Source organism: Myxocyprinus asiaticus, chromosome 33 (assembly GCF_019703515.2).
Source record: "Myxocyprinus asiaticus isolate MX2 ecotype Aquarium Trade chromosome 33, UBuf_Myxa_2, whole genome shotgun sequence".
Taxonomy (NCBI): domain Eukaryota; kingdom Metazoa; phylum Chordata; class Actinopteri; order Cypriniformes; family Catostomidae; genus Myxocyprinus; species Myxocyprinus asiaticus.
Window position 1 is genome coordinate 21,661,993 of NC_059376.1, and position 24,215 is coordinate 21,686,207.

At 37.1% G+C, this 24,215-nt stretch overlaps 1 protein-coding gene across 5 annotated transcripts in view; it reads left to right on the plus strand.

Annotated features, from left to right (window-relative positions):
* LOC127424165 (ral guanine nucleotide dissociation stimulator-like) overlaps window positions 1-24,215 on the plus strand; it is a 34,672-nt gene that overhangs the window by 7,496 nt on the left and 2,961 nt on the right. For 4 of the 5 annotated variants that reach the window (XM_051669117.1, XM_051669119.1, XM_051669116.1 and 1 more), the window contains exons 2-15: window positions 14,765-15,069; window positions 15,157-15,231; window positions 15,350-15,543; window positions 15,640-15,764; window positions 16,967-17,182; window positions 17,304-17,407; window positions 17,539-17,623; window positions 19,874-19,951; window positions 20,096-20,182; window positions 20,289-20,321; window positions 20,510-20,631; window positions 20,722-20,992; window positions 23,712-23,786; window positions 23,885-24,157. In XM_051669117.1, the coding sequence (XP_051525077.1) occupies window positions 14,765-15,069; window positions 15,157-15,231; window positions 15,350-15,543; window positions 15,640-15,764; window positions 16,967-17,182; window positions 17,304-17,407; window positions 17,539-17,623; window positions 19,874-19,951; window positions 20,096-20,182; window positions 20,289-20,321; window positions 20,510-20,631; window positions 20,722-20,992; window positions 23,712-23,786; window positions 23,885-24,157 (2,043 nt within the window). Of the gene's footprint in view, window positions 1-3,412; window positions 3,584-14,764; window positions 15,070-15,156; window positions 15,232-15,349; window positions 15,544-15,639; window positions 15,765-16,966; window positions 17,183-17,303; window positions 17,408-17,538; window positions 17,624-19,873; window positions 19,952-20,095; window positions 20,183-20,288; window positions 20,322-20,509; window positions 20,632-20,721; window positions 20,993-23,711; window positions 23,787-23,884; window positions 24,158-24,215 lie in introns of all 5 variants that reach the window. The other variant, XM_051669115.1, reaches the window with a different exon arrangement.

Genomic DNA, 24,215 nt, shown 5'->3' on the forward strand with positions numbered 1-24,215 from the left:
TTCTTTTATTTGTGGAGTGGATAGGTTTGCTCAAGTGTATCTTTAGCAAGCCCATCCAGATTTTATTATTTATCATTTTTACAGCCTCTGGGATTGCACACAAATGCATTAAACAGGCATTATAAATTATATTAATCTCAGTTCCTGGAGCATGCAAAGAGATTTCATTTGGAAAAAAGTGGGTTGTTACCAAAGAAATGTGTTCCAAGATCAAATCACATCATGGATGGACATTGCAAAAAGTGTTGTATATGTCCTGAGGGCAGATAAGCTTCTTTTATGTGGGAGTGAATGAATGGCAATGAGTGACAAGTTACTTCCTCCTCCTTTAAGCATTCTTGGCTGTGATAGTATATTTAAGGTGCTTTCCACTGCCTGAAGATTATAGCTTATCCTGCTCTGGGTGATTTTGAAAACTCCACAATTTTTTTTTATTTTATTTTATTTTTTTAGACATGTTACAAGTCATCCCTTAGAACTGTCGCTTTATTGAAGTTGTAGGCACTTAAAAGTCAATAAAAAAATGTATTGATTTGCCCCAAAGTAGAGGCCTTTGGGTTATTTTCTATCTAGTTGAAATTATGAGCATGCACAAGATTATTTTGTTTGGAGAACCACTAGATTTATCCTGATTTCAGTTGTTTACACTCAAAGTACATCTGTCCTTTCTCTAGAGTCTAGAGGTTGACACAGGCTTATTTGGAGAGGAGATAGGGTTCAAGGTGAACACTGTTTGCTGTTACACTTATTCGGGAACTCTGATGGCCTTGATTCTTAACAGTAGGGAGCCCTGTTTTAAGTGGGAATGGAAAGTGGAAACAGTTTCCAGATCAGACCCCATGATCACCTGGTTTAACTTACTTTGACGCTGTGTGTCTGGGAAAGAGGAGAAAGTGAGCAAATTGTCTCCAGAGAATTATAAACCATGCTGGCGCTGTAAGAGAACAACAAACTGTTATCAATCTCAGCAGAGTGTATGACAAATAGTGGTTGTGCAATTGAGCTCCAGCTGGGTCAGAGATAATCTTAGCTTGAATGTACATGTTGCAACAATTCCAAGCTTTTGGAATGGTGTATTATCTTTGTAATTAAACCCAAAAATATACTTAACCTCTATATTATAATATTTTAAAATAATTATTAGACATCATTTATTATACAACTGGGTCAATATAATTTAGATTTTAGGTTAGTTTAGATTAACAGTTTTATTAAATGTAACTACTGTAATTGTAATTATAACATAGAGACATTATACTAATAAAAAACACTTAAAGTCAGTGTGAAACCATGTTTACAACCCATTCTGCATCCATAATGTGATTTCATCCATTGCTTGGATTTTAAAAAGTAGGCATTACGTACCAGAATAGAGCCAGGAGGAAGGAGGGGGGATGAGCAGAAAAAGTCAAAGGAAATCATTTGAAAAAGTAAGAAAGATTATTGAAGCCAGATGACAAAGAAGATGAGAATGTTATTACATTCTGAAGAAAAAAAAAAGTTTTTCTTTGAGATATCATGCACATTTTCCTGTTTCAATACAAGTTAAGTTCAATTGACAGCATATAATAATAATAATAAAATTGACTTGCCCCTCCTTTTCTAAAAAGAAAAAGAAAAAAGAGAGCAAAAATCGAGGTTACAGTGAGGCACTTACAGTGGAAGTGAATGGGGCCAAATTCTGGAGGGTTTAAAGGCACGAATGTGAAGCTTATAATTTTATAAAAACACATAAATTCTTCTGTTAAAACACATGTATTATTTAAGCTGTAAAGTTGTTTAAAGCGCCATTTTTATAGTCGTTTTAGGGTTTTGAGGTCTGTTGAGATTACATCGTCATGGCATAAAATAACTTTACACAGAAAAAGTTAGTAATGGATTTTATCACAGTAAAATCATGTCAACACACTCTTGTGGCTATACTTATGGAGTATTTTTATGGATTGGCCACATTCACTTCCACTGTGAGTGCCTCACAGTAACCCAGATTACATTTTTTTTTTTTTAAATAATAACATATATATATATATATATATATATATATATATATATATATATATATATATATATATATATATATATATATATATTTAAATATTATACCACAAATGTTGTCAATCATATTTGTATGATTATTTCATATCTATATACGTTAGTATCACAGGATATGTTTATTGCAAGACAAATATTATTACTATAATATGTATATACAAATCACTATATCACGTTGATTTTATGTGTGACAATGGTGAATTATCAGTATTCCCCCCCGAATAGAGAGTTTCCATTCACTTAGACAGATGTCTTCTTGTCACATTTACTTATGGTTTCATCATTATGTTTATACCTCAGGGAGAGGTTTACTTTGGGAAAACACCATCATTCAAAACAGGTGCCACACACAGCTGTTGCTCTTTCTTATGGCAACAACACTCTGAAGGGTTTGAGTTTCCCTCTGAGCTTTGCGTCAGTTGTTGCAGTCATCCCAGAAGAGTAGCGACCAGCCTCTTCCAACAGAGGGCGCCATCAGCTTGGTTTGAATGGGAACTGCAATGGCAGGGGTTGTTTTCTGGTTGTGGTATCTAGAGTCTTGTTGCTCAAAATATTTGAGGTTGAAAAATGAATAACCTACCATTTAGCTTATTTATGTGCAATCTAGCTGTCCCAAATAAGATGGTTTAGGAAGAGAAGTGGGAAACTATTATTGTAATGTGTGTCAAGATATGTGTCACACTGAGGCACTGAAAAAATCAGCTAGGTTTAAGTTTGAATTTTGCTTCGCATCTTTATCATTTTGCCTTAAGTGTAAAGCATATCATAGCATTTCTCTTTGGTTATTATAAACAGTATTTGGGAATAACATCAGTTGTGTGCTGTTGTTACAAAGCTTAGCTGTTGGTAGCTTTGTAGTTGACCAGGTGACATTACCACATAAACTGTTAATTTTTATTTTATTTATTTATTTTTATTTTTGTATACATTTTGGCAGATCGTCTTATTTGTGCAAGAATACTTTTATTAGTTAGGTTTAATTCTGGATTATGATGTAGCCAATGCAACATCGAGGGCACATGATTGTCAGTGAATGCATCCGTTCATTCATGGCCTGTGTAGTTACACTCAAGCTATTTAAATGATGTTTTTAGGAGAATACAGCTGCGTTTCCCGGAACCTGACATCAAGGTTAGTCATATAGGGGCGGGGCCAAGGGAGGGGTCGGGGCGGTCTAACTTTGAGTGAGGGCGGGGCCTAGTGGGTATTCCCTTCTCTTCTTCACCCATACCAATAGGCAAACATTCGTTGCAACAGCAAAGTATGATAGTTGACAACATGGGATTTATCATGAAATAGTACAACGTAAACAGTTACAAGTGACAGTCGTTCAGTAATGGTCTACGTTATGGGAATACAGTCGTACGCCCTGGGAGTCAAGCCGATGGCCCTGGACGAGCTGTTTGACGCGAGCACATGGAGAATTAAAAACATTTGGGATGGGGTGAAGATGGAAATCGCGCCCGGAGATGGATGTCCGGTGGTCTTAAATAGTTTTACACATTTGGACCCCGATCTGCCTATGCTGGAGGTAATAAACAGCACACACACACACACACACACACACACACACACACACATGTTGGTGCGGCTATCCTTATGAGGACTCTCCATAGACATAATGATTTTTATACTGTACAATCTATAGATTCTATCCCTTAAACCTAACCCTCACAAAAAACGTTCTGCATTTTAACATTTTCAATAAAACATTGTTTAGTATGTTTTTTAAGCAATTTTAATTATGGGGACACTAGAGATGTCCTCATAAACCACATTTATAGCATAATACCCTTGTAATTACCAGTTTGTAACCTAAAAAATGTCCTCGTAAACCACCCAAACCCACCCACACACACACACAAACATATTAAAGATTTTAAAGTTTATATATATATATATATATATATATATATATATATATATGTATATATATACAGGGTTGGGAGGGTTACTCTTGAAATGTATTCCTCTACAGATTACAGAATACATGCTGTAAAATGTAATTTGTAACGTGTTTCGTTAGATTACTCAAGGTCAGTAACGTACTCTAAATACTTTGGATTACTTCTTCAGCACTGGTAGATTTTTTCACTTGTTTTGACTATAAAAACTCTGCCAGTACAGTAAGACAAAATACACATGTTAAAAATACATTCTCTGAAAAACCTAAATATCTTATGCAGTGTTGTTTCTAAAACAAGATAAATCTAATTGATCTTGTTTTAAGGATTTTTAGATATTTTTACAGGAAAACAATACAAAAGTTATTATCAAAAAATATGATTTTTGCCCTAATATCAAAGATCTTTCTAGAAAAAAGAAATTATGATCCAATGTGAATTTTCTTGATAAAAAAATTATGATAATGTCTGGTAACATGTGCATGTAAAATGGCTAGAAATAGCATTTTAGCTTAGCGTAAAGCTGACAGTTTACACAAGGTTTATTTCTATTTCTTCTGCTCCAAACTTACTTCAAACTTACTTCAAACTTCACTGTCTGCTCGTATGAATGTAACACATCATAAGAAAGTGTTTCACCGCTGTTCAAATGCACTTTGGATCGCATCATTTATATGTATAAATGTTTTCCATCTGAAAGGACTAAATATTAAATGAAACAAATGACAATAAAATGCAAAGTAATCTCTTCAGTAATCAAAATACTTATTGAATGTAACTGTATTCTAATTACCAATGATTTAAATTGTAACTGTAGTGGAATATAGGTACTTATATTTTGTATCTTAAATACGTATTCCCATTACTTGTATTTCGTTACTCCCCAACCCTGTGTATATATATATATATATATATATATATATATATATATATATATATATATATATATATATATATATATATATACACTTTTCCCCTTTTTGTCAGAAAAAAAATGCCATTGCATTTATGTTGCTGAGCATGCATTGCCCCCCCCCCCCCTCCCAAATAAAAGGGCCATGGAAATAAAACAGTTGAATAAGAATCATGTCTCCTGGTATTAAATGAAAACAGTCTTCCTAGAGCATCATTTTGCAAGGGACATTGAAAGATTTGTGATAGGCTATTTGATTTTGCAGACCAGCTGTTTAATACAGTCAGATGTTATTTTAAGAGGTTAACAGAAGTGCAGATATTTAAACAGAGAATTAATAATTAATTTTAAGAACCTCTTATGTAACATATCAAAGCATTTACTTGTCACATGTTTCCTTGAAAGATTGTATTATTGATTACCCATTTGTCACTTCTCAAACTGTCCAGCACAAAATGTTTTTCTTGGTTGTTTCTGAAGGAGAATCAATTATTTTATCACTATGGCACACATTTTACAGCCACTGAATTATGTTAAACCTGTGAGATCTGTCCATGGTCTTTGAACAACATGTCCCCTTTTTATCTTGGCTTGCATTTCAATGCCAATAGCACATTGTTGTGAAACTGTGACTCAAAAAGCTGTTCACACCAAAACTTGTTTATGTTTTTACAGTCTGGTCACACACAAAAAGAAGGTTCCAGTATGTCGTCCGCTGCTAACCTTCTCTGGGCTAAATCTAATCTGCTCTCATTACAAAATTATTGCTGGTTAAATTCCCCCTCCAACCAGCACAACGCTAGCACAGTTAAAGCTTTGGCTTTAAAGCTTGCTTTTCTCTTGCGGTTGAGGTTCTTTGTGTGTGCATTTGCCGCAGCTTGTGGGCTAAGTGCTGTTTGTTTTCCTATCTCTTTTCTTTAAAGCTGAAGTTAGTAATTTCTATGCCACTAGCATCACCAAACGGTTTTTCAAACAGGTTCCCCGAAAACTCCCTCTAGTCTTTCATTGGTTGAACAAACAGATAGTACCGCCCCAAACGTTAAGCCAATGTTGCTGTGTCAGGTTGGTCGGGATGCTTAAAGAAACAGAGCAATGTTTAGATATTTGCATGCTCTGTCTGCGCTGGTTTAGCGCCCGATTCACTCAAAAAATTACGCAGATCTGGCAATGGCGCAAACACGGCCACAAAATAGCTGCTGAATGCAATTTGCATCTGCAATTCTGATCTTGTGTACCGATTCAGAGCACTATGTAGCAGAGGTTGCAGCAGACCACCATGATCTGACACACTCTGCCGGGACTGTACAGCATCACTGACTACTGTGATTCAGACACCTGAATCATCTCTTTAACATGCCGAAAGCCTGGATAGATGCCAGGTTATAATGCTCTTTTCTATCATTTGATCATTATTTGATGAATTACTGTTGATTTGATCGATTGTAATGTACAAAAACATTTCTTTTAAATAAAAATAATTTTACCGGCTGCTTTCATCTGGCGGTAATAGAGCAATGGAAATTGCGCCTGGCAATTTTGGTCAATGAAGCACAATCTATAATTAGCCTTATTTACATAGAAAGGAGGCGTGTTTGCACGGAAAGCAATGACAATTACTTAATTTAAATAATGGAGCGCAGTGTAGTTTCAGAGCTGATTTTGCATACTTAAAATAGATTGTGGCTGGCTAGTGAATAAGACTCTGGTTTTTGCACTGAATTACCTACAAATTGCTCATTTAGAGCTGTCTCTGCATACTGGGTAAGAAAAAGTATTTAAACATTGAAAAAATCATCCTTTGTCCAGTAACATGTACTGTAAATTGCTGGCTTGTCTAATTACAAGTAATGGCTGCTGGCTATTACTAATATGCTAGGGGTACAGAGATACTGTAAATTTCCAATGGTTAAGTACCTTTGCTACAAATAATTTCTGATGGATGAGAGATTGCATTTTGTCACTATTCTCTTAAACAACTTTCTATTTAGTTCTTTAGAAAACCATCTGGTGCTTTAAAGAACCCATAAACCAATACTTTAATCTGAAGAACCTATAATGGAACATCATGAACTATTTTAATCTTCAAAGATACAGATAGCCAATTCAAGAACCCTACACTGTCAAAAAAAAAAATAAAAAAATAAATGTTATCTTTAGGGGTACAACAGCTTGTCACTGGGGCAGTAACCTCAAAGGTACACCCACTTTATCTTCTTTACAGTTTAAGGTACTAATATGTACCTTTTAGTGACAGATAAGACACTTCAATATGTATTTGTTAGTTCTTATATTTGTTAAGTGATATCCAGATGTTTTTATGAATGTGTTCACTCCTAATCTTTTACTGTTGTTTAACTAATGTTGAAGCAGTTATTTAACATTCATCTGTGAAAGTAATTTATAAATGTATTGTCTATTTCACATATTTATGCAACTGATGTGTTGTTTTGATACACTGTTCTACTAGATTTATTCAGCTAATAATTATAAGTCTAAATATATTAAATTTAAATACATTGTTACATTATATTTTATACATATATTTCAAGAAATGGTAAATAAAAGTACTTAATTGATTCCTTACAGTTTCTTTTTCTTTTCTTTTCTTTTTTTTTTTTTTTTACTAAAACATCTTAAAAGTGTGCATTTTATTAGAAAAAGTAGATAAATAATAATAATAAAAAAAAAATAATAAAAAAAAAAACTCCAGGCTTTCTATATAACACTTTTCAAAGCATGGTTCTTAATGGAACCTTTCAAAAAAGGTTCTATTTAGCACCAAAAAGGGTTCTGCTATTGTTACAAACCAGGAACCCTGATTAGGTACTATTTAGAACCATTTTTCTTAAGATTGTACTAATATGGGGGGCCTGGGTAGCTCAGTGGTAAAGATGCTGGCTACCACCCCTGGAGTTCGCTAGCTCACTAGTTCAAATCCCAGGGCATGCTGAGTGACTCCAGCCAGGTCTCCTAAGCAACCAAATTGGCCCAGTTGCTAGGGAGGGTAGTCACATGGGGTAACCTCCTCGTGGTGACTATAATGTGGTTCGTTCTCAGTGGGGCGTGTGGTGAGTTGAGTGTAGATGCCGCGGTGGATGGCATGAAGCCTCCACACGTGCTATGTCTCCGTGGCGGCATGCTCAACAAGCCACGTGATAAGATGTGCGAGTTGACGGTCTCAGACGCAGAGGCAACTGAGATTCATCCTCCGCCACCCAGATTGAGGCAAATCACTACATGACCATGAGGACTTAAAATCACATTGGGCATTCCAAATTAAAAAAAAAAAAGATTGTACTAATATGTACCCTTTCGTGACAAAAATGTTCCGATTAACATACAAAGGGTGTACCTTTGAGGGCCCCAGTAACAAGCTGTTGTACCTCTAAAGGTAAAATTTTTGCAAAGTTTTTCTGACAGTTTATAAAGACATCAAATGGTTCTTGATTAGTTCTAAGGACCAAAGAAGAAGAACCGTTGCAGAACATTTCTTTATAAGAGTGATATCTCAGTCTCTGTCTTTCATTGCATGGCTTGTAAAAAAAAAAGCACCGCTGGCAATTTACCTGTGCATTTAATGTGTTTCAATCCTGCAGATGGCCTGGCAAGGGCTCAAATTTGGTTACATCAGCCCTGCAGATGTAAACCAAATCAGCAAGATGTAAAAGTATCCTCTTATAATGGCTCATCAAGTGCACAGTACAGAGATCAGCTAATCCCCTAAAGTTACAGCTGCAAACTGTCTGTCCCATAAAGCATTCTGAAGATCCTGAGTAAGAGCACTTTTATGCCAGTGATACACACTGCAATAGCACTTAGTTTTCCATCTGTTTGTATTGCTCCAGATTGCTGTTTGAAGTGCTCCAGATTTTATGGGACTATTAATCTACCAAATACTGTTGGCTTCTAAATCCTTTAAATTAGAATAACTTATACCATGATATTCCACGACACAAAAGCAACATTTTAAATGATTTGTGATTGATGAGTTACATTTTGATTGTTTACAAACAACAGATGAAAGAATTGACTTAACTGCTGTTACTGGGGCATCAATATAATAATCTTTTCATTGTCCTGTGCTTGTTAAAATTGTTGACACATTCTGCATGCTTCTAAAAGAGGCCGGGCAGATTGAACTTGGAACGTCATAATGAGACAAGCAGAACTGAGCTTTGTTTAATGGGGAGACCAGACAGGGCTTACATTGACACGTACAGAGAAGCTTTTGTCGTGGAGGATGTCATGAATCGAGAGAGATCAAGAGAGGGATGAGAGGGAGGAATAGTGGGATAGGGATAAAGAGAAAACATGGACGTGAGAGTCAGGAAAGGGGAAAGGGGCTGGATGAAGAGGCAGATGAAGAGGATAGGGATAAATAGATGAGTAGGTGATGTAATTAAGATGTTGTATAAGGTATAATATCCCAATTCTGATTATGTCACTGCTGAATCAGGCTTGTTGGCATAACTTTATAATGTGACAGCAAATAGCATCATGGTCAGTATAGAACATGCCAGAATTCCACTTTTTAACCTTATAAAAAAAACTTTAACCTTAAAAATGGCAGCTACTCTATATACCTTAAGCTTGGAAAGGAAACAAACAAACAAACAAAACTGAATTAAAGAACCTGTCTTGTAACATATGCATAAGGGATTTACAGACATGATCTGCCTACTGTATTTCACTATACATTCTGTTTATCTACATTTGTGCCTCTCTGGAGCTAGACTTAGTAAAAGCAGTCACAGTCAGCAGTTCTGAGCTGCACTCAGGAAGAGTCAGGGAAAAATCTTTTTCCAAGGCTTATTTGGAAGAATTCCTCCCTTAGTTCTGCTAATCTCATTCTGGAGAGCCAGAGCAGATTTCAGGAGAACCTTGAAACTGAAAAAAACAACAACGACATCATTCACAGCTATTGCAAAAGTTAGTACAATATTAATAAACAGAAATAACAACTTGATGTTTTTTCCCCCAAACATTTGGTGAAAGTTGCAGTTCCTTTGATTTTCTTAATGCGTACATCACAATAAATGCTTGTGTTGAGGTCAGAATTTAATTTAATCACATAGTTGAAAAACATATCTGGACCTATACTACTCATAAAAATTATGTGACTGTGATGGCATTTTTGGAAAAAAATATTATGTGGTTCCTTAAATGTATCACGTCAGTTCCGAGGTGAAATATATACACTGTTTAGCACTAAAAGCGGGTTACATTTTCTCCCAAACAGATGAGGTTTTAAGGTTTAAATCAAGATTGCTCTGTAGAGTTTTAAATCAACAAAACTAACCTCCCTAACCTAAACCTTAAACTTACACCTAAACCTAACCAATAGTGTCATAAAAAGCAAAAGTGACATGAAAAACTAAATTGCTGCTGAAGCTACAGTGTTATTTTGTGGTGGTTCTATGACACTTTTGGCTCATGTGTCGACTCACGTGCTCTTCTGGACTCGTAAATGCAATGCTTTGTCAGTTGAGCTGCCATGCAATTTGATTGTGTTTAAACAAGCTTGTAAATGTAGTTGGTTTTGTAATGCAAATGTTAAAAAAAAAATGCAGCGATTCACACAGCGAGGAACGTGAAAATAATTTAGCAAAAATGTAGGTATTGTAACGTGATAGTGTGAGACCAGGTAGCAAAACGCCTAGCATATTAAATTCTGACTGTGATGTTGTTTGCGTTCACTCTCATGATGTGAATACAATAAGACTTGTTAGGAGTGAAAAGCAGTCACTGCAGAGGTTGGAAAATTTTAGAATAACATGGATATGGCGAGCGATCACCTTTTTACCTTTCCCTGCTTTTTTCCGCTGAGGATATTTTGCAGCAGTGAATCTGGCCATCACTGCACCTTGAAATGTAATGTGCTTTGACTCAGTGTGCTGAAAACCTACAGAGCAATGCCAAAATACACATATTTTAGCGTAGCTCTGAATATCCCATCTCTTTCTAGGTTAATAACTCTTACAGAAGCGAGCACATATGAAACGTAACCCTAACCCTAATTTTGCTCCTGGTATTACTGACAGAAAAGAGATTTGGACATAGCTTACAGTGGCTTAGGCATTGATATGCTTTAAGATGTTTATAAATATTTTATTACAAGCTAAATGGAGTTATTTTTGTTCCCTGAGAAAACATTTGACAAAGCTATGCTTTATACCCTTGTCAAGGCAATAAAAAGCAAACACGTGCACTGGAATCTCAGCAATGTTGTGACACATTATCAAAATATGAATGAATGGATTTTTGCTGTCGGACTTGATTGATCTACAGGAGGACATCTAGCCTAGAGTGCAAATAGATTGATCACTGCTGGTGTAAATTCCTGTCAGCTGACCTCATCCGTTTCGTTTAAAAACATCTGTGTTACTTAAAGTGATAGTTCCCCCTTAAATGAAAATTCTGTCATCATTTTCTCACCTTCATGTTACTCCAAACCTGTAAAATTTTCTTTCTTCTGTGGAGCACAAAAGGAAGTACTAGGCAGAATGTTAGGGACTGACAGCCTCAGTCACCATTCACTTTCATTGAATGGATAAAAGATGCTAAGAAAGTGAATGGTGACTGAGGCTAACATTCTGCCTAACATACACCTCTGTGGAAGAATGTCATATAAGTTTGAAACGAACTGAGGGTGGGTAAACAATGGCAGAATTTAATTATTTTTTTTGTGTGAGCTATCTCTTTAATGTCATAAAGACAGTTTGATGTCAAAGTCTATTGTTAACTCAATTAATCTTGTTTTACCAGATGTGTGAAAATGTAAATATACGTTAGAGAAGTACTTGTCATCTCACATTTTTGACACCTCCCTCATTTTAACAGGAGGAATTCTCTATTGTTTGTGTGTTATAAAAGTTGTTTGTGAAGGATGCATCTGTCTAGAAAGGCGTTACAGTGTATTCCTAACTTATTCGTACTCTTCATCACTCTTTGTCTCACGCAGGAAACTCTCTGGCTTTAGTGGGTCAGAGGCAGTCAGGGTGTATGAAGCAGAGTTTGTGGATTGTTTAGTCTGGGCTTTTTGGGTGATTTAATGATTACACTATTTTAAGCAAATGTATTCAGGCAAAAAGCAAGCCAGTGATTAGTGATAAACAATATTAATTTACCATATAAATAGGTTGTCTTGTCTATAGTAAAAATGTCCAATTATCCTTAAAGGGGATAGTTCACCCAAAATGAAAATTCTCTCATTGTTTACTCACCCTCATGCCATTCCGGATGTATATGACTTTCTTTCTTCTGAAGAACACAAAGCGAAGATTATTAGAAGAACATCTCAGCTTTGTAGGTCCTTATAAGTAAATGGTGACCAGAACTCTAAATCTCCAAAAATCAAACAAGTCAGCATAAAGGTAATCTCCAGTGGTTAAATCCATGTCTTCAGAAGCGTTATGATAGGTGAGGGTGAGAAACAATATTTATGTCCTTTTTTACTATAAATCTCCTCCTTTGATCAGCCCCAATCAGTAGGTGGCGATATACAAGAAGAATGTTAAAATGGAGATTTATAGTAAAAAAAAAAGAAAATAAAGAACTTAAATATTGATCTGTTTTTCATCCACATCTACCATATCGCTTCTGAAGATATGGATTTAACCACTGGAGGCGTATGGATTACTTTTATGCTGCCTTTATGTGATTTTTGGAGATTCGAAGTTCTAGTCACAATTTACTTGTAATGTTTGGACCTACACAGCTGAGATATTCTTCTAAAAATCTTCATTTGTGTTCAGCAGAAGAAATTCATACACATCTGGGATAGCATGAGGGTGAGAAAATGACAAGAGAATTTTTATTCTTGGGTGAACTATACCTTTAAGGATGTTCAGAATTTTGTTCTGGAAAACTATTTTTGCCATGCTCTAGCAGTCTGTAGTTGTGAGGTGGATTTTCCCTTAGAAATTCAGGCTGAGTGTAGGTGCTTTCTGTTTTGAAATGTCAGATGTCAAACACTGTCCCTTTCCAGTCTTGCTGTGTGTCAAGCCTCTTTGGCTTAGCCTTTCACTGCCCATTGTTTTCAACCTGAGTCAAAGGGGGTTCCCATTGTGGATTTTGTTGTGGTGCAGATTTTTGTTTTGTTTTCTGTTGGGGTTTCATTTTTACGTAGAGTAAAGGTCTACTTCCCCATTTCTTGTTGTACATTTAAGAAGTTCCTCTTTACAGGGTAAATATATAGTTTGGACAGATTAGAGAATATTAAATGACAAATACTGATCTGATACTATCTCCATAAACAGATAATTTAATTAACAGAAAAGCAACATTATAAGCTATTATATGTAACATTATTTGTGAGCAGCACCACAAGTAAATGTTCTTACATGCATAAGACAACATCTTGTGTGTTTCACAAGCACACACAACATTTCTACTAAAAAGTGGAAACATCTTTGTTTGTTGTTCCTTTTGTGCTCATACATGCACTTCCAAAATAGCACAGCAATGGTATTTGAGAAACAGTGTTATGTGGCATGTAGTGTATATGTGTTTTTGTTACCATGGCTACTTCTGGACTGAGTCCAGGTTGGGTTATCTATTTAGGCAGTCTGTGGAGAAAACCTTTTTAATGAGCATGCATTGACTCACACCCACACAAACATAAGATACACTCTCACATTATTGGCTCTCTGCCTGAGGCCAAGCTCACCGTCACTTCCAACAGTTCCCTGGGAGTTCCCTTTACTTTCCATTGTGACATCAGATGCAGTACTTGAGTTCCTCAGTTTACCATTCTATACTATATTGTCTTACTAAATTATACTGTCGTTTTATAACTTCAGACAAGTTTTTTTTTTTTTTTAATCTTTAAATGTATTGGTCAAAGGGAGACCAATGCTACAATAACTTTGGTAACTGAAAACGTTTGCTTTTCTGTGATGCTGCATCCACACAGATAGCTGTCAGTATAAAGTTCAAGACTGCTCTCACTGGTAAAACGTTAACAAAAAATACCTAGTCCACATTCAAGATGTGGAGTTACGTATTGGGGTGGGTTAACTGTGTGACAGTGGCTGATAAAGAGCCCCTTTTTGGTCTCTTGTGCTTAGAGTTAAGGCTATGTGTGGATTAGTAAGTAAGTGAGCAGTAATAATCCCTGGCTCACCTTTAAAGCCCATGCTGTACTAGAACAGCATGACCTTGCAAATTCACCAAACAAAACAGTAGGAGAAATAGCACTTCTGTGAATAATAATCAGCAATCTTGGGCTGGATTCACGAAGCATTCTTACGTTCCTCCTATTTTCTAAACTTGTATTCCCAAAAAGATATCTTAAGGGGCCGTGAACACAAATGCGTTTTTGCAATGTCGGTTCAGTTGTTTTTCTACCTGCGCTAGAAGGACATCTATGACCATTGCGCCATGTTTCGCCATTTTTTCAGCATTTCATAAAGGAGTGTCGCATTGTTTAGACGCTGTCTAGTTAAAAAAAAAAAAAAAAAACTTTTACTTTTAAAACGTTTCTGGAGACACATGTGTTCTGTTCTATTTGTTGCGCTGAGTCTAGCTTTTATTTATTTTTTTTGAGTGAAAAACGTGTTCGGTCTGAATGGCCCCTTAAGAATATTCTTCATGAATTACACTTAGGAACATTCTTACACACTACTTTTCTACTTATTTATCCTAGGAACTTTCTTCATGTTTGTCTTAAGAAGATTTTCATGAATCTGGCTATTATATATGGAATCATAATTGTTGAGATTAGGTTAATATAGGAAGTGCTATGTAAGACTGAAAGGTAGAATATACCTCAAATGACAACTGGTTACTGGACATATATTGGAACATACAGTATATGACAACTAATGTGTAATCTAAGGAAAAGTCTAATGAGAATATAAGGACCCACACACTCATTGTTTCTTTCTATTTGTAGAGCTCAGTTCAGGAGATTGGAGAGGAGGTAGAGGAGGGAGCCATCTACACCATCACACTCCGGAAGGTGCAGCTCCACCAGACGGCGAGTAAGGGTCAGCGATGGCTGGGCGTGGAGACCGATTCTGCCCTCAGTTTGTTTGAGACATGCAAGGGTCGGACCATTAAGGCTGGCACACTGGAGAAACTTGTGGAATACATGGTGTCAGCGTTCAAAGGCAAGGACTATACGTATGTGACTATTTTCCTCTGCACCTACCGAGCTTTTGCCACCACCAAACAAGTTCTGGACCTGCTTCTCAACAGGTACACAGACCATCAACCCTGTGTGCTTTTGGGAATATTAAATCACATTTTGAAACGTTATCTAAAATGTATTCTTATGTATGTAAGGTATGCCAAACTGCATGATCAGCCAGCCTCTGAAGGACCAAAGCTCTCCTCAGAGGACTATTCAGAGCTGAAAAAGTGAGTCTTGATTTATGTTGTTCAGCTGATCCCTTAGAGCCCAATTCATTTAGCATTTGTTAAAAGTTGACAGTTCTTGTCCATTTTTGTTTTTTTTGTTTTGTTATGTGCACTGCAGCACTGTCTCATCTATTCTGGGTGCATGGTTGGATCAGTATTCTGAGGATTTCTGGAGTCCTCCAGCCCACGAATGCCTTCAGAGCCTCATATCCTACCTGCAGATAAACTTCTCTGGATCAGACCTGGAGAGACGAGCGCATAAACTGCTGGAGCATTTCCAGCACAGGCAGCATTCAGAGGTTGAGCTTGAAGGTACAATTTCACAGATGATCGTTTGAAGTAAACTACTGAATTTCATATTAACTAACTAACATAGCTCTTTTTTGCAACCTGCCTCATTCTTTGCAGGCGATCTGTATACTTGCCCTTTTGCTACACCAGAGGAGAGCAGCTTGGATGATGAATTCTCCACCTTACACTTTATGTCCTTCAGTCCTGCTCTGGTCGCTGAGCAGTTAACAATCATGGATGCGGTAAGACAGGAGCACATTTTCAATCTATACTAATGGTACGAGTCTTAAAGGAATAGGTCACCCAAAAATTAAAATTCTCTCATCATTTTCTCACCCTCATGCCATCCCAGATGTGTATGACTTTCTTTCATCTGCTGAACACAAACGAAGATTTTTTGAAATTTTTCTCAGCTCTGCTGGTCCATACAATGCAACTGAATGAATGCCAAAAATGTTGAAGCTCCAAAATCCACATAAGGGCAACATAAAAGTACTCCAGACAACTCCAGTGGTTAAATCCATATCTTCAGAAGCGATATGATAGGTGTGAGTTTGAAACAGATCAATATTTAAGTCCTTTTTTACTACAAATTATCTTCCGTGCTCAGTCAATCTCCACTTCACTTTAATTCTCCTTCTTCTGTTTTTGGTGATTCACATTCTTCGTGCATATCACCCCCAACTGGGCAGGGAAGAGAATTTATAATAAAACAAATGACATAAATATTGATCTGTTTTTCACCCACACCTATCATATCGTGTCTGAACACAAGGATTTAACCACTGGAGTCATATGGATTACTTTTATGCTCCCTTTATGTGGATATTTGAGCTTCAAAATTTTGGCACCCATTTACTCGCATTGTGAGGACCTACAGAGCTGAAATATTCTTTTAAAAAACTGAATTGAACACATCTGGAATGACGTGAGGTTGAGTAAATGATGAGAGAATTTTCATTTTTGGGCGAACTATTCCTTTAAGTAATCTAGTGGTTGAGAATCGAGATAGAATTGATATATAGAATTGCAAAAATAATCACTACTTTCAGACAGATCACAGAAATTTCGCTCCGACTTACATTGGTTGTACAAAACATTTCCGCCCCAAACTCGCAGCATTGGTTGAGCCAGTGTTGCTGTGTCGGCTGATCGGGATGCTCGAAAAAGAGAGGAATACACTTTTCAGTAATATCAACTGACAAATGACACTTATTATAGTTGACTCTGCATATTAAGCTGGGATACAAGAAAATATTTCATAAGATTTTGGTCACATGAGAGAAGGAAACCAGAGAGAATGACTTAATTCTGGAAATACCTTAATGTGAATATAAATGAAACCAAGATTTCCTGCAAAAGAATGAAGAATTCTCAACAATAGGTGGCTCAAATTAAATTAAACTGGTGCTTGTAATCAGACTGCAGTCATTGATTTTCACAGGAGCTGTTTAAGAGAGTTGTTCCCTACCATTGTTTGGGTGGTATATGGTCCCAGCGGGATAAAAAGGGCAAAGAGCACCTGGCGCCCACCATCCGAGCCACCGTTGCCCAGTTCAACAGTGTGACCAACTGTGTGATTGCCACCTGCTTGGACAGCAGGTCTCTCAGACCCTTTCAAAGAGCGAAGCGCATTGAACACTGGATAGAAGTGGCCAGGGTGAGGCACCACTCTCACTCTCATTTTCAGTGGATCTAGTATTACTTTATCAACTAACAGTCCACACTACAAATGTTTTAGTTTCCCAGTTCATAAATGTGTTTGTATCTCTTGATATCAGAAATGTCGTATCCTGAAGAGCTTCTCCTCCCTTAAAGCCATCCTGTCCGCCCTGCAGAGCAATGCCCTCCATAGACTGAGAAGGACCTGGGATGAGGTGTCCAGGTAAGAGTCTGACTGGGATTTTTGTCTGCAGTAAGCCTGAGGTAGAGATAAGAGCAAAGCATTAAATGCAGTTAAATGTGAGTTAAATTCAGTGTTTGGTATGAAACAAGATCATTTCACGCTTCTTACAGGGAAAGCTATCGCACTTTCCAAGAGCTGTCTGAAATCTTCTCAGATGACAATAATTACTCCCTCAGCAGAGAGCTTCTCATTAAGGTGAGTAAAAAGGGGATGTGTGAGTGTGTGTGTGTACAGGTTTGGCTATACTTGTGAGGACATTTTCAGCTGTCCCTACTAGTTAAAATTGGACCATAAATCGGCCAAATCATGTTTTGCTTTAAATCCATTAATTAAATTTATGATATTAATGGCTTGTATGAGGGTTAGGGTTAGGGTAGAGTATAGAAAATATTAAGACCTCTGTATAAAAACCATTGCCTCTTTGAGATATCTTCACCAACATAGTGAAACAAACGTGTGTGTGGACGCGCGTGCGCTTTAGCCATGCTAACCTCACTGCATTAAGCTGCATCAGTCCATTAGCAGTCATTTTAAACTTCCCTGCATTTTTTAAATTGTCAAAACTGTACTGTAAGCCACCAACATTTGCTGTCAGTATTTGTTGCTGGGGTAAGACAGGATGTGGTTATCTCACATGTCATCCACAGGAAAGCTTAGTGACTTAACATCTCTTTGAGTGCCTGTAAAACCATGTTTCTATAGCAGCTGCAGGGTAAACAAAAAAAAAAACCTTATTCAATTGCACAATATCTGCAGCCTGCTGGCTCAGCGCTGGTCTCTCTATGGCCTGCTGACTTTTGTTGAGCGCAGCGTCAAATGCTTTCGTTACCCTTTTCGCTGGTTGGCATGCTTCTGCTACTTTTGATAGGCATCTTAAAAAGAAACCATTAGTATTGAAAGCATTATGCAACTTTGAATAGAGCGAAACAGCTCTGTGGTACCCAATTAAAGCAATAAGCCATGAGAGCGCAACTCGCTTATTTTCCATTAAATTCAACCCAAATCATTATCAAAGGACATATATTATTTACTCTAGCGTTGTTCATTCTTGAAGAAGGGAAAAACTTCGTAACTTTTGTGTGTACTGTCTGCCACCTGAACCCTATCAACGTGCCCTGTGTTTGATACCTGTACTGTATCAGAGCCGCAACGTGATGTGGCGTGGCACTTCTCGTCCGGTGTGTGACCATTTAAAGAGAGAGCGACTTAAAGAGATCAAAGGCCTTTTGTGGGTTTGTTTACATTTGAATTTTTGAAAGTTGGAGTTTGAATTAATGAGCATTCTGTTGGCCCATTTGAACATTCTGACAATGTAAGTCCATGGGATTTTTCAGATATTAATTGTCTACAGTGAGAAAAATGTTAGTCCAATCAGTTAGAAATAACAAAGCACACTATTCCAGAACAGTCTGAAGGTATGTGCCGAGTTTGGTGGATGTAGCTTGAAACCTCTCTGAGGATTTAGTGTTAGAAATTTTGGTCTCTATTTAGGGATTTTGAAAGAAAAAAAACATTTGTATAATAACAGTATGTTGTATTTTTTAATCCAACATAAAGATGCCATAGACATCAAAAGACACCAATGTTCAATAAATAAATACAGTTATTAATCTTAATAACTGTAAACATAAGTAAATAGTTGCCAAGCAATGCAGCAACTTGGTGCATTAACCACAAGTGTGCATTTATTTGCATTTTACAACAGCTGACTACCTGGCTCATCCAATCAGTCAGAAGTCTAAACTATCTATTTTATAAATCAATGTTTCATTTTCTTTTATAAGGGGTTGAATGAGAAGTTCTAGGTGCAGCTGCATAATGATACTATTTGGTTATTTAAAGTGACTCATATAGATTTTTGTTGTGGCAACCTGATTGATGTGTCATGGCACATAAATGTGACTCAGAAATGACTAAAAATAGGTTCATTTGTTTTGATGTTATCTAGATATCTGCACCATGGAAACTATGTTTTTTCAGAACCTGGCTTGAAAAAAGCAGATTTTGATAGAAAGAACCCACACTTGATTTAATCTTTTTCCATTTCCTTTACAATGCTTGTGGAGGGCATGTATGGAATGTGTGCTGGAGTGGAGAAATAGTTTAGTAACACCCCATTAGTGCAACTGGAGGTGTTCATTGCAACGGAATCCCTGGGATGAGGTCATAAACCTTGTGTATGGCCAGATAAAAGCCCCTCCTTAGTACCAAAAGACTTCCCCATGGTGTTGGCCAACACTATCTGTAAACACCATTTTGTCAAAGTCTGCTTTCCATTTTGCGTCATGGTATGTCATGATGGTGCAATCTAACGATTCCACTTTGACAGCCATATCTGCCCTTAAATTATGCTGCAACTTTAATACATCAACGCAAGACATTTATTTGACTTTTCCCCTTTTTTTTTAAATTCAACAAACAAGTTGATTTGTGATATGTCCACAGGAGGGCACCTCTAAATGTGCAATTGTTGAAATTAACCATAAAGGAGCTCAGAGAAGACACCAGCAGCAGAGAGACATGGTATGTACAGGAAGAATAGTCAGTAAACTTCATGACAGGTTAACATAACATTTATTGAGCAACAGCTCCCTCTTGTGGTACATTTTTTTATATGAACTGTGAGTTTATTTATGGTGTGTCTTACATGTTCTCCCTGCTGTTTAGGGTGTCGTCCAGGGAACTATTCCATACCTTGGCACATTCCTCACTGACCTAGTTATGTTGGATACTGCTATGAAAGATCATCTTGAGGTGAGTTGTACTGAGATCAGAAGCAGAAATGGACCTGAGCAGTATTCTTGCAATTAGAATATACATTTTTGAGTCTTGATTTAGACCTTTTTTTTTTATTGACCAGGCTGGGCTTATCAACTTTGAGAAGAGAAGGAAGGTGAGTCCTTGTGCACAGAAATTATAATATTCTAAAGGCTGCACAATTGGTGGAGAAAATCTTTTTAGGAAAAGTGTTGCACAATAACAAATAACAAAACAATGCATACATATATTATTTAAAAATAAATAAATAAATACATAAATAATATTTAAATATCTTGAAAGATTTTTTTCTGTTTGTTTTAGGAGTTTGAAGTGATTGCTCAGATCAAGTTACTGCAGCTGACCTGCAATTACTACAACTTCACCAGAAGCCAGCGCTTCACTGATTGGTTCAAGAGAGTGGAGAAACTTACTGACACCGAGAGGTGAGAGAGAGAGAGAGAAAAGAAAGAAAGAAAGAAAGAAAGAAAAAAATAGAAAGAAATGCAATATCTATGATGTGTTTGCCTTTTCAGCTACTCTCTGTCCTGTGAGATCGAGCCTCCAACTGAGTCAGTGTGCAAGAAGAGCAGCGGCATCATCAAACGCATGAGCGAGGAGTCGGGTTACAACAGCATAGGGACTTCTCACTCAAAATTCTTTGAGCAGGCACGGTTAAGCCAGTTCAAAGACAGCTTCAAAGATGGAGCGGATTCTCTCAGCCTTACCTCAGCTGGATCCAGCTGCTCAGATGCAGAGGAGATGAGCCTCAGTCTACTGAACTCCCCAGAATCAGGGAATCAGAGAGTAAGGCCATTGTTGTTTTGTTAGATCTCGGTGTTTGCAGATTTAGTTCAGGCCATGTGGCAGATAGATTTCTGTTTTTCAGAGCATTAAAGGAATAGTTCCCTCCCAAAGAAAAAATCCTATCATAATTTATTTATTCACCCTCCAAACCTTATGACCTTTAGTTTCTCATGCACAACACAAAAGGATTTTTTTTATTTATATCCCAGTCCATCAATTCAATAGGATGGCAGCTGATACTGACAATTTGCATTGTTTCTGACATAGCTCTCATGAACGTGCAATGGACGTCAAGATTTTCACTGAAAAATTACATGTTGATTTTCACCAAAACCTAATGCGTGCCTTCAGAAATATGATGCACAAGCCACATGGACTACTTTGATACTTTTGAGTGCTTTTTTAAGCTTTGAAGTGAGTCACTGTCAACTGCCATTGTATTCAATAGGCAGATTAGGATTTTTCTTTTTGTGTTCCACATAAGAAAGAAAGTCATAAAAGTTTGGAATGGCATGAAGGTGAGTCATTTATGGCAGAATTCTCATTTTTGAGTGAACTGTTCCTTTAAAGGAATATTCCAGGTTCAGTATAAATTAAGCTCAATCGACAGCATTTGTGGCATAATATTGATTACCACAAAAATTAATTTTGACTTACTCCTCCTTTTCTTTAAAAAAAGCAAAAATCGGGGGCCTGGGTAGCTCAGTGGTAAAATACGCTGGCTACCACCCCTGGAGTTCGCTAGTTCGAATCCCAGGGTGTGCTGAGTGACTCCTGCCAGGTCTCCTAAGCAACCAAATTGGCCCGGTTGCTAGGGAAGGTAGAATCACATGGGATAACCTCCTCGTGGTCGCTATAATGTGGTTCGTTCTCGGTGGGTCGCGTGGTGAGTTGAGCATGGTTGCCGCGGTGGATGGCATGAAGCCTCCACACGCGCTATGTCTCCGTGGCAACGCACCCAACAAGCCACGTGATAAGATGTGCAGGTTGACAGTTTCAGACACAGAGGCAACTGGGATTTGTCCTCCGCCACCTGGACTGAGGCGAATCATTATGCGACCACGAGGACTTAAAAAGCACATTGGGAATTGGGCATTCCAAATTGGGAGAAAAAGGTAAATAAAATCAAGGTTATAGTGAGGCACTTTCAATGGAAGTGAATGGGCGCCAATATTTTAACGCTAAAATACACACTGTTTCAAAGGTATAGCCACAAGATGTAAATAATATACGTGTTAACATGATTTTAGTGTGATGAAATCACTTACTAACCTTTTCTGTGTAAAGTTATAGCCAATTTTACACTTTCGACAATGTACTATCAACAAATCCTAAAACCCTAAAATGACTGTAAAAATGACAATTTAAACAACTTTAAAGAGTTAATAATTACTATAAAAATTTATGGAAGTGCTTTTATAAAATTATAAGCTTCACATTTCTGCTTTTAAATCCTCCAAAAATTGGCCCCATTCATTTCCATTATAAGTGCCTCACTCTAACCTTGATTTTTGCTTTTTTTTTTTTTTTAAGAAAAGGAGGGGCGAGTCTAAATAAATTTTTGTGGTAATTAACATTATGCCACAAATGCTGTCGATTGAGCTTAAAGGACTAGTTCACCCAAAAATGAAAATTATCTCATTATTTACTCACCCTCATACCATCCAAGATGTGTATGACTTTCTTTCATCTGCTGAACACAAACAAAGAATTTTAGAAGAATATTTCAGCTCTGTAGGTCCTCCCAATGTAAGTGAATGGGTGCCAAAATTGAGAAGCTCCAAAATCCACATACGGGCAACATAAAAGTACTCCACTCTGGTGCTTATATCCATGTCTTCAGAAGTGATATTATAGGTGTGGGTGAGAAACAGATCAATATTTTTTTTTATTATAAATTCTTCTCCCTGCTCAGTCAATTTCCACTTTCACTTTCCCATTCTTCTTCTGTTTTTAGTGATTCACATTCTTTGTGCATATTGCCCCCTAATGGACAGGGAGGAGAATTTATTATAAAAAATGACTTAAAAATGTGTCTGTTTCTCACCCACACCTATCAAATCATATTTGAAGATATGGATTTAACCACTGGATTCATATGGATTACTTTTATGCTGCCTTTATGTGCTTTTTGGAGATTCAAAATGTTGGCACCCATTCACTTACATTGTGAGGATTTACAGAGCTGAATATTCTTCTAAATATCTTTGTTCTGCAGAAGAAAGAAAGTCATACACATCTGGGATGCCTGGAGGGTGAGTAAATCCTGAGAGAATTTTCATTTTTGGATGAACTATCCCTTTAACTTGTATTGAACCTGGAATATTCCTTAAAGGTATGTTCACACAAAGAATGAAATGTAAAAGTCAAACGAATCGCAGATGAAAGGTCTGTTTGCATTAAAGGCAAAACAAAAAAGCACTCTGATCATTCACATGCTTTAATGTAAGAAACGACTCATTTGATTATACAGATTTCACTTGCTTAAAACAAAATACAACACATCTGATGATACAAGTCCATAGGAATGCATTGCTTCGATTCAAAGTCATGTTCACAGTTAATATTTCCTTTAGAAATTTGCAGTTGTATTTGGCCTGGTATCAGCAGACTGATACCCCACCTTAAACACCTAAAAATGTAGCATTTGTTAGTTGTCTCAAAATATACACAATGACTAAATAGACTGTATTAACTTGATAACTAAAACTTTTTCCAGACATCCACACCAACTTTGAAGCATTTTGTATCAACCTCAGATGCAGGGGAGCTTACGTCTGATTCCTCCTCCAAGGTATTTGCACTTTCAGAGCATATTTTGTCATTTGGCCTGTATTATTATTCTTGATTCCAATGAGCTTTAAACTCAAATCATTTTGATTTATTTTCCAGCTCTGGGAGTCATCCAGCCCTTCATCTTTGGAGGCCTCTGGAACAGTATTGGGACTTGAATCTGGCTCCAGCAGTTCCGCCTCCTCTTCTTCCTCCTCGTCTTTAGTCTCTGCTTCCACTGGGCAGGCCTTCCACTTTCACAAGCGTTCTGTCTCTGGTGTCTCTGACTACTCCTCACTTTCCCTGCCCCTGTACAACCAGCAGGTGAACGACTGCTGCATCATCAGAGTCAGCCTTGATGTGGACAACGGCAACATGTACAAAAGCATCCTGGTGAGTGACAGACATATGGACAGGCATATGTGATGTGACAGTGTTGCAGTAAGTTGAG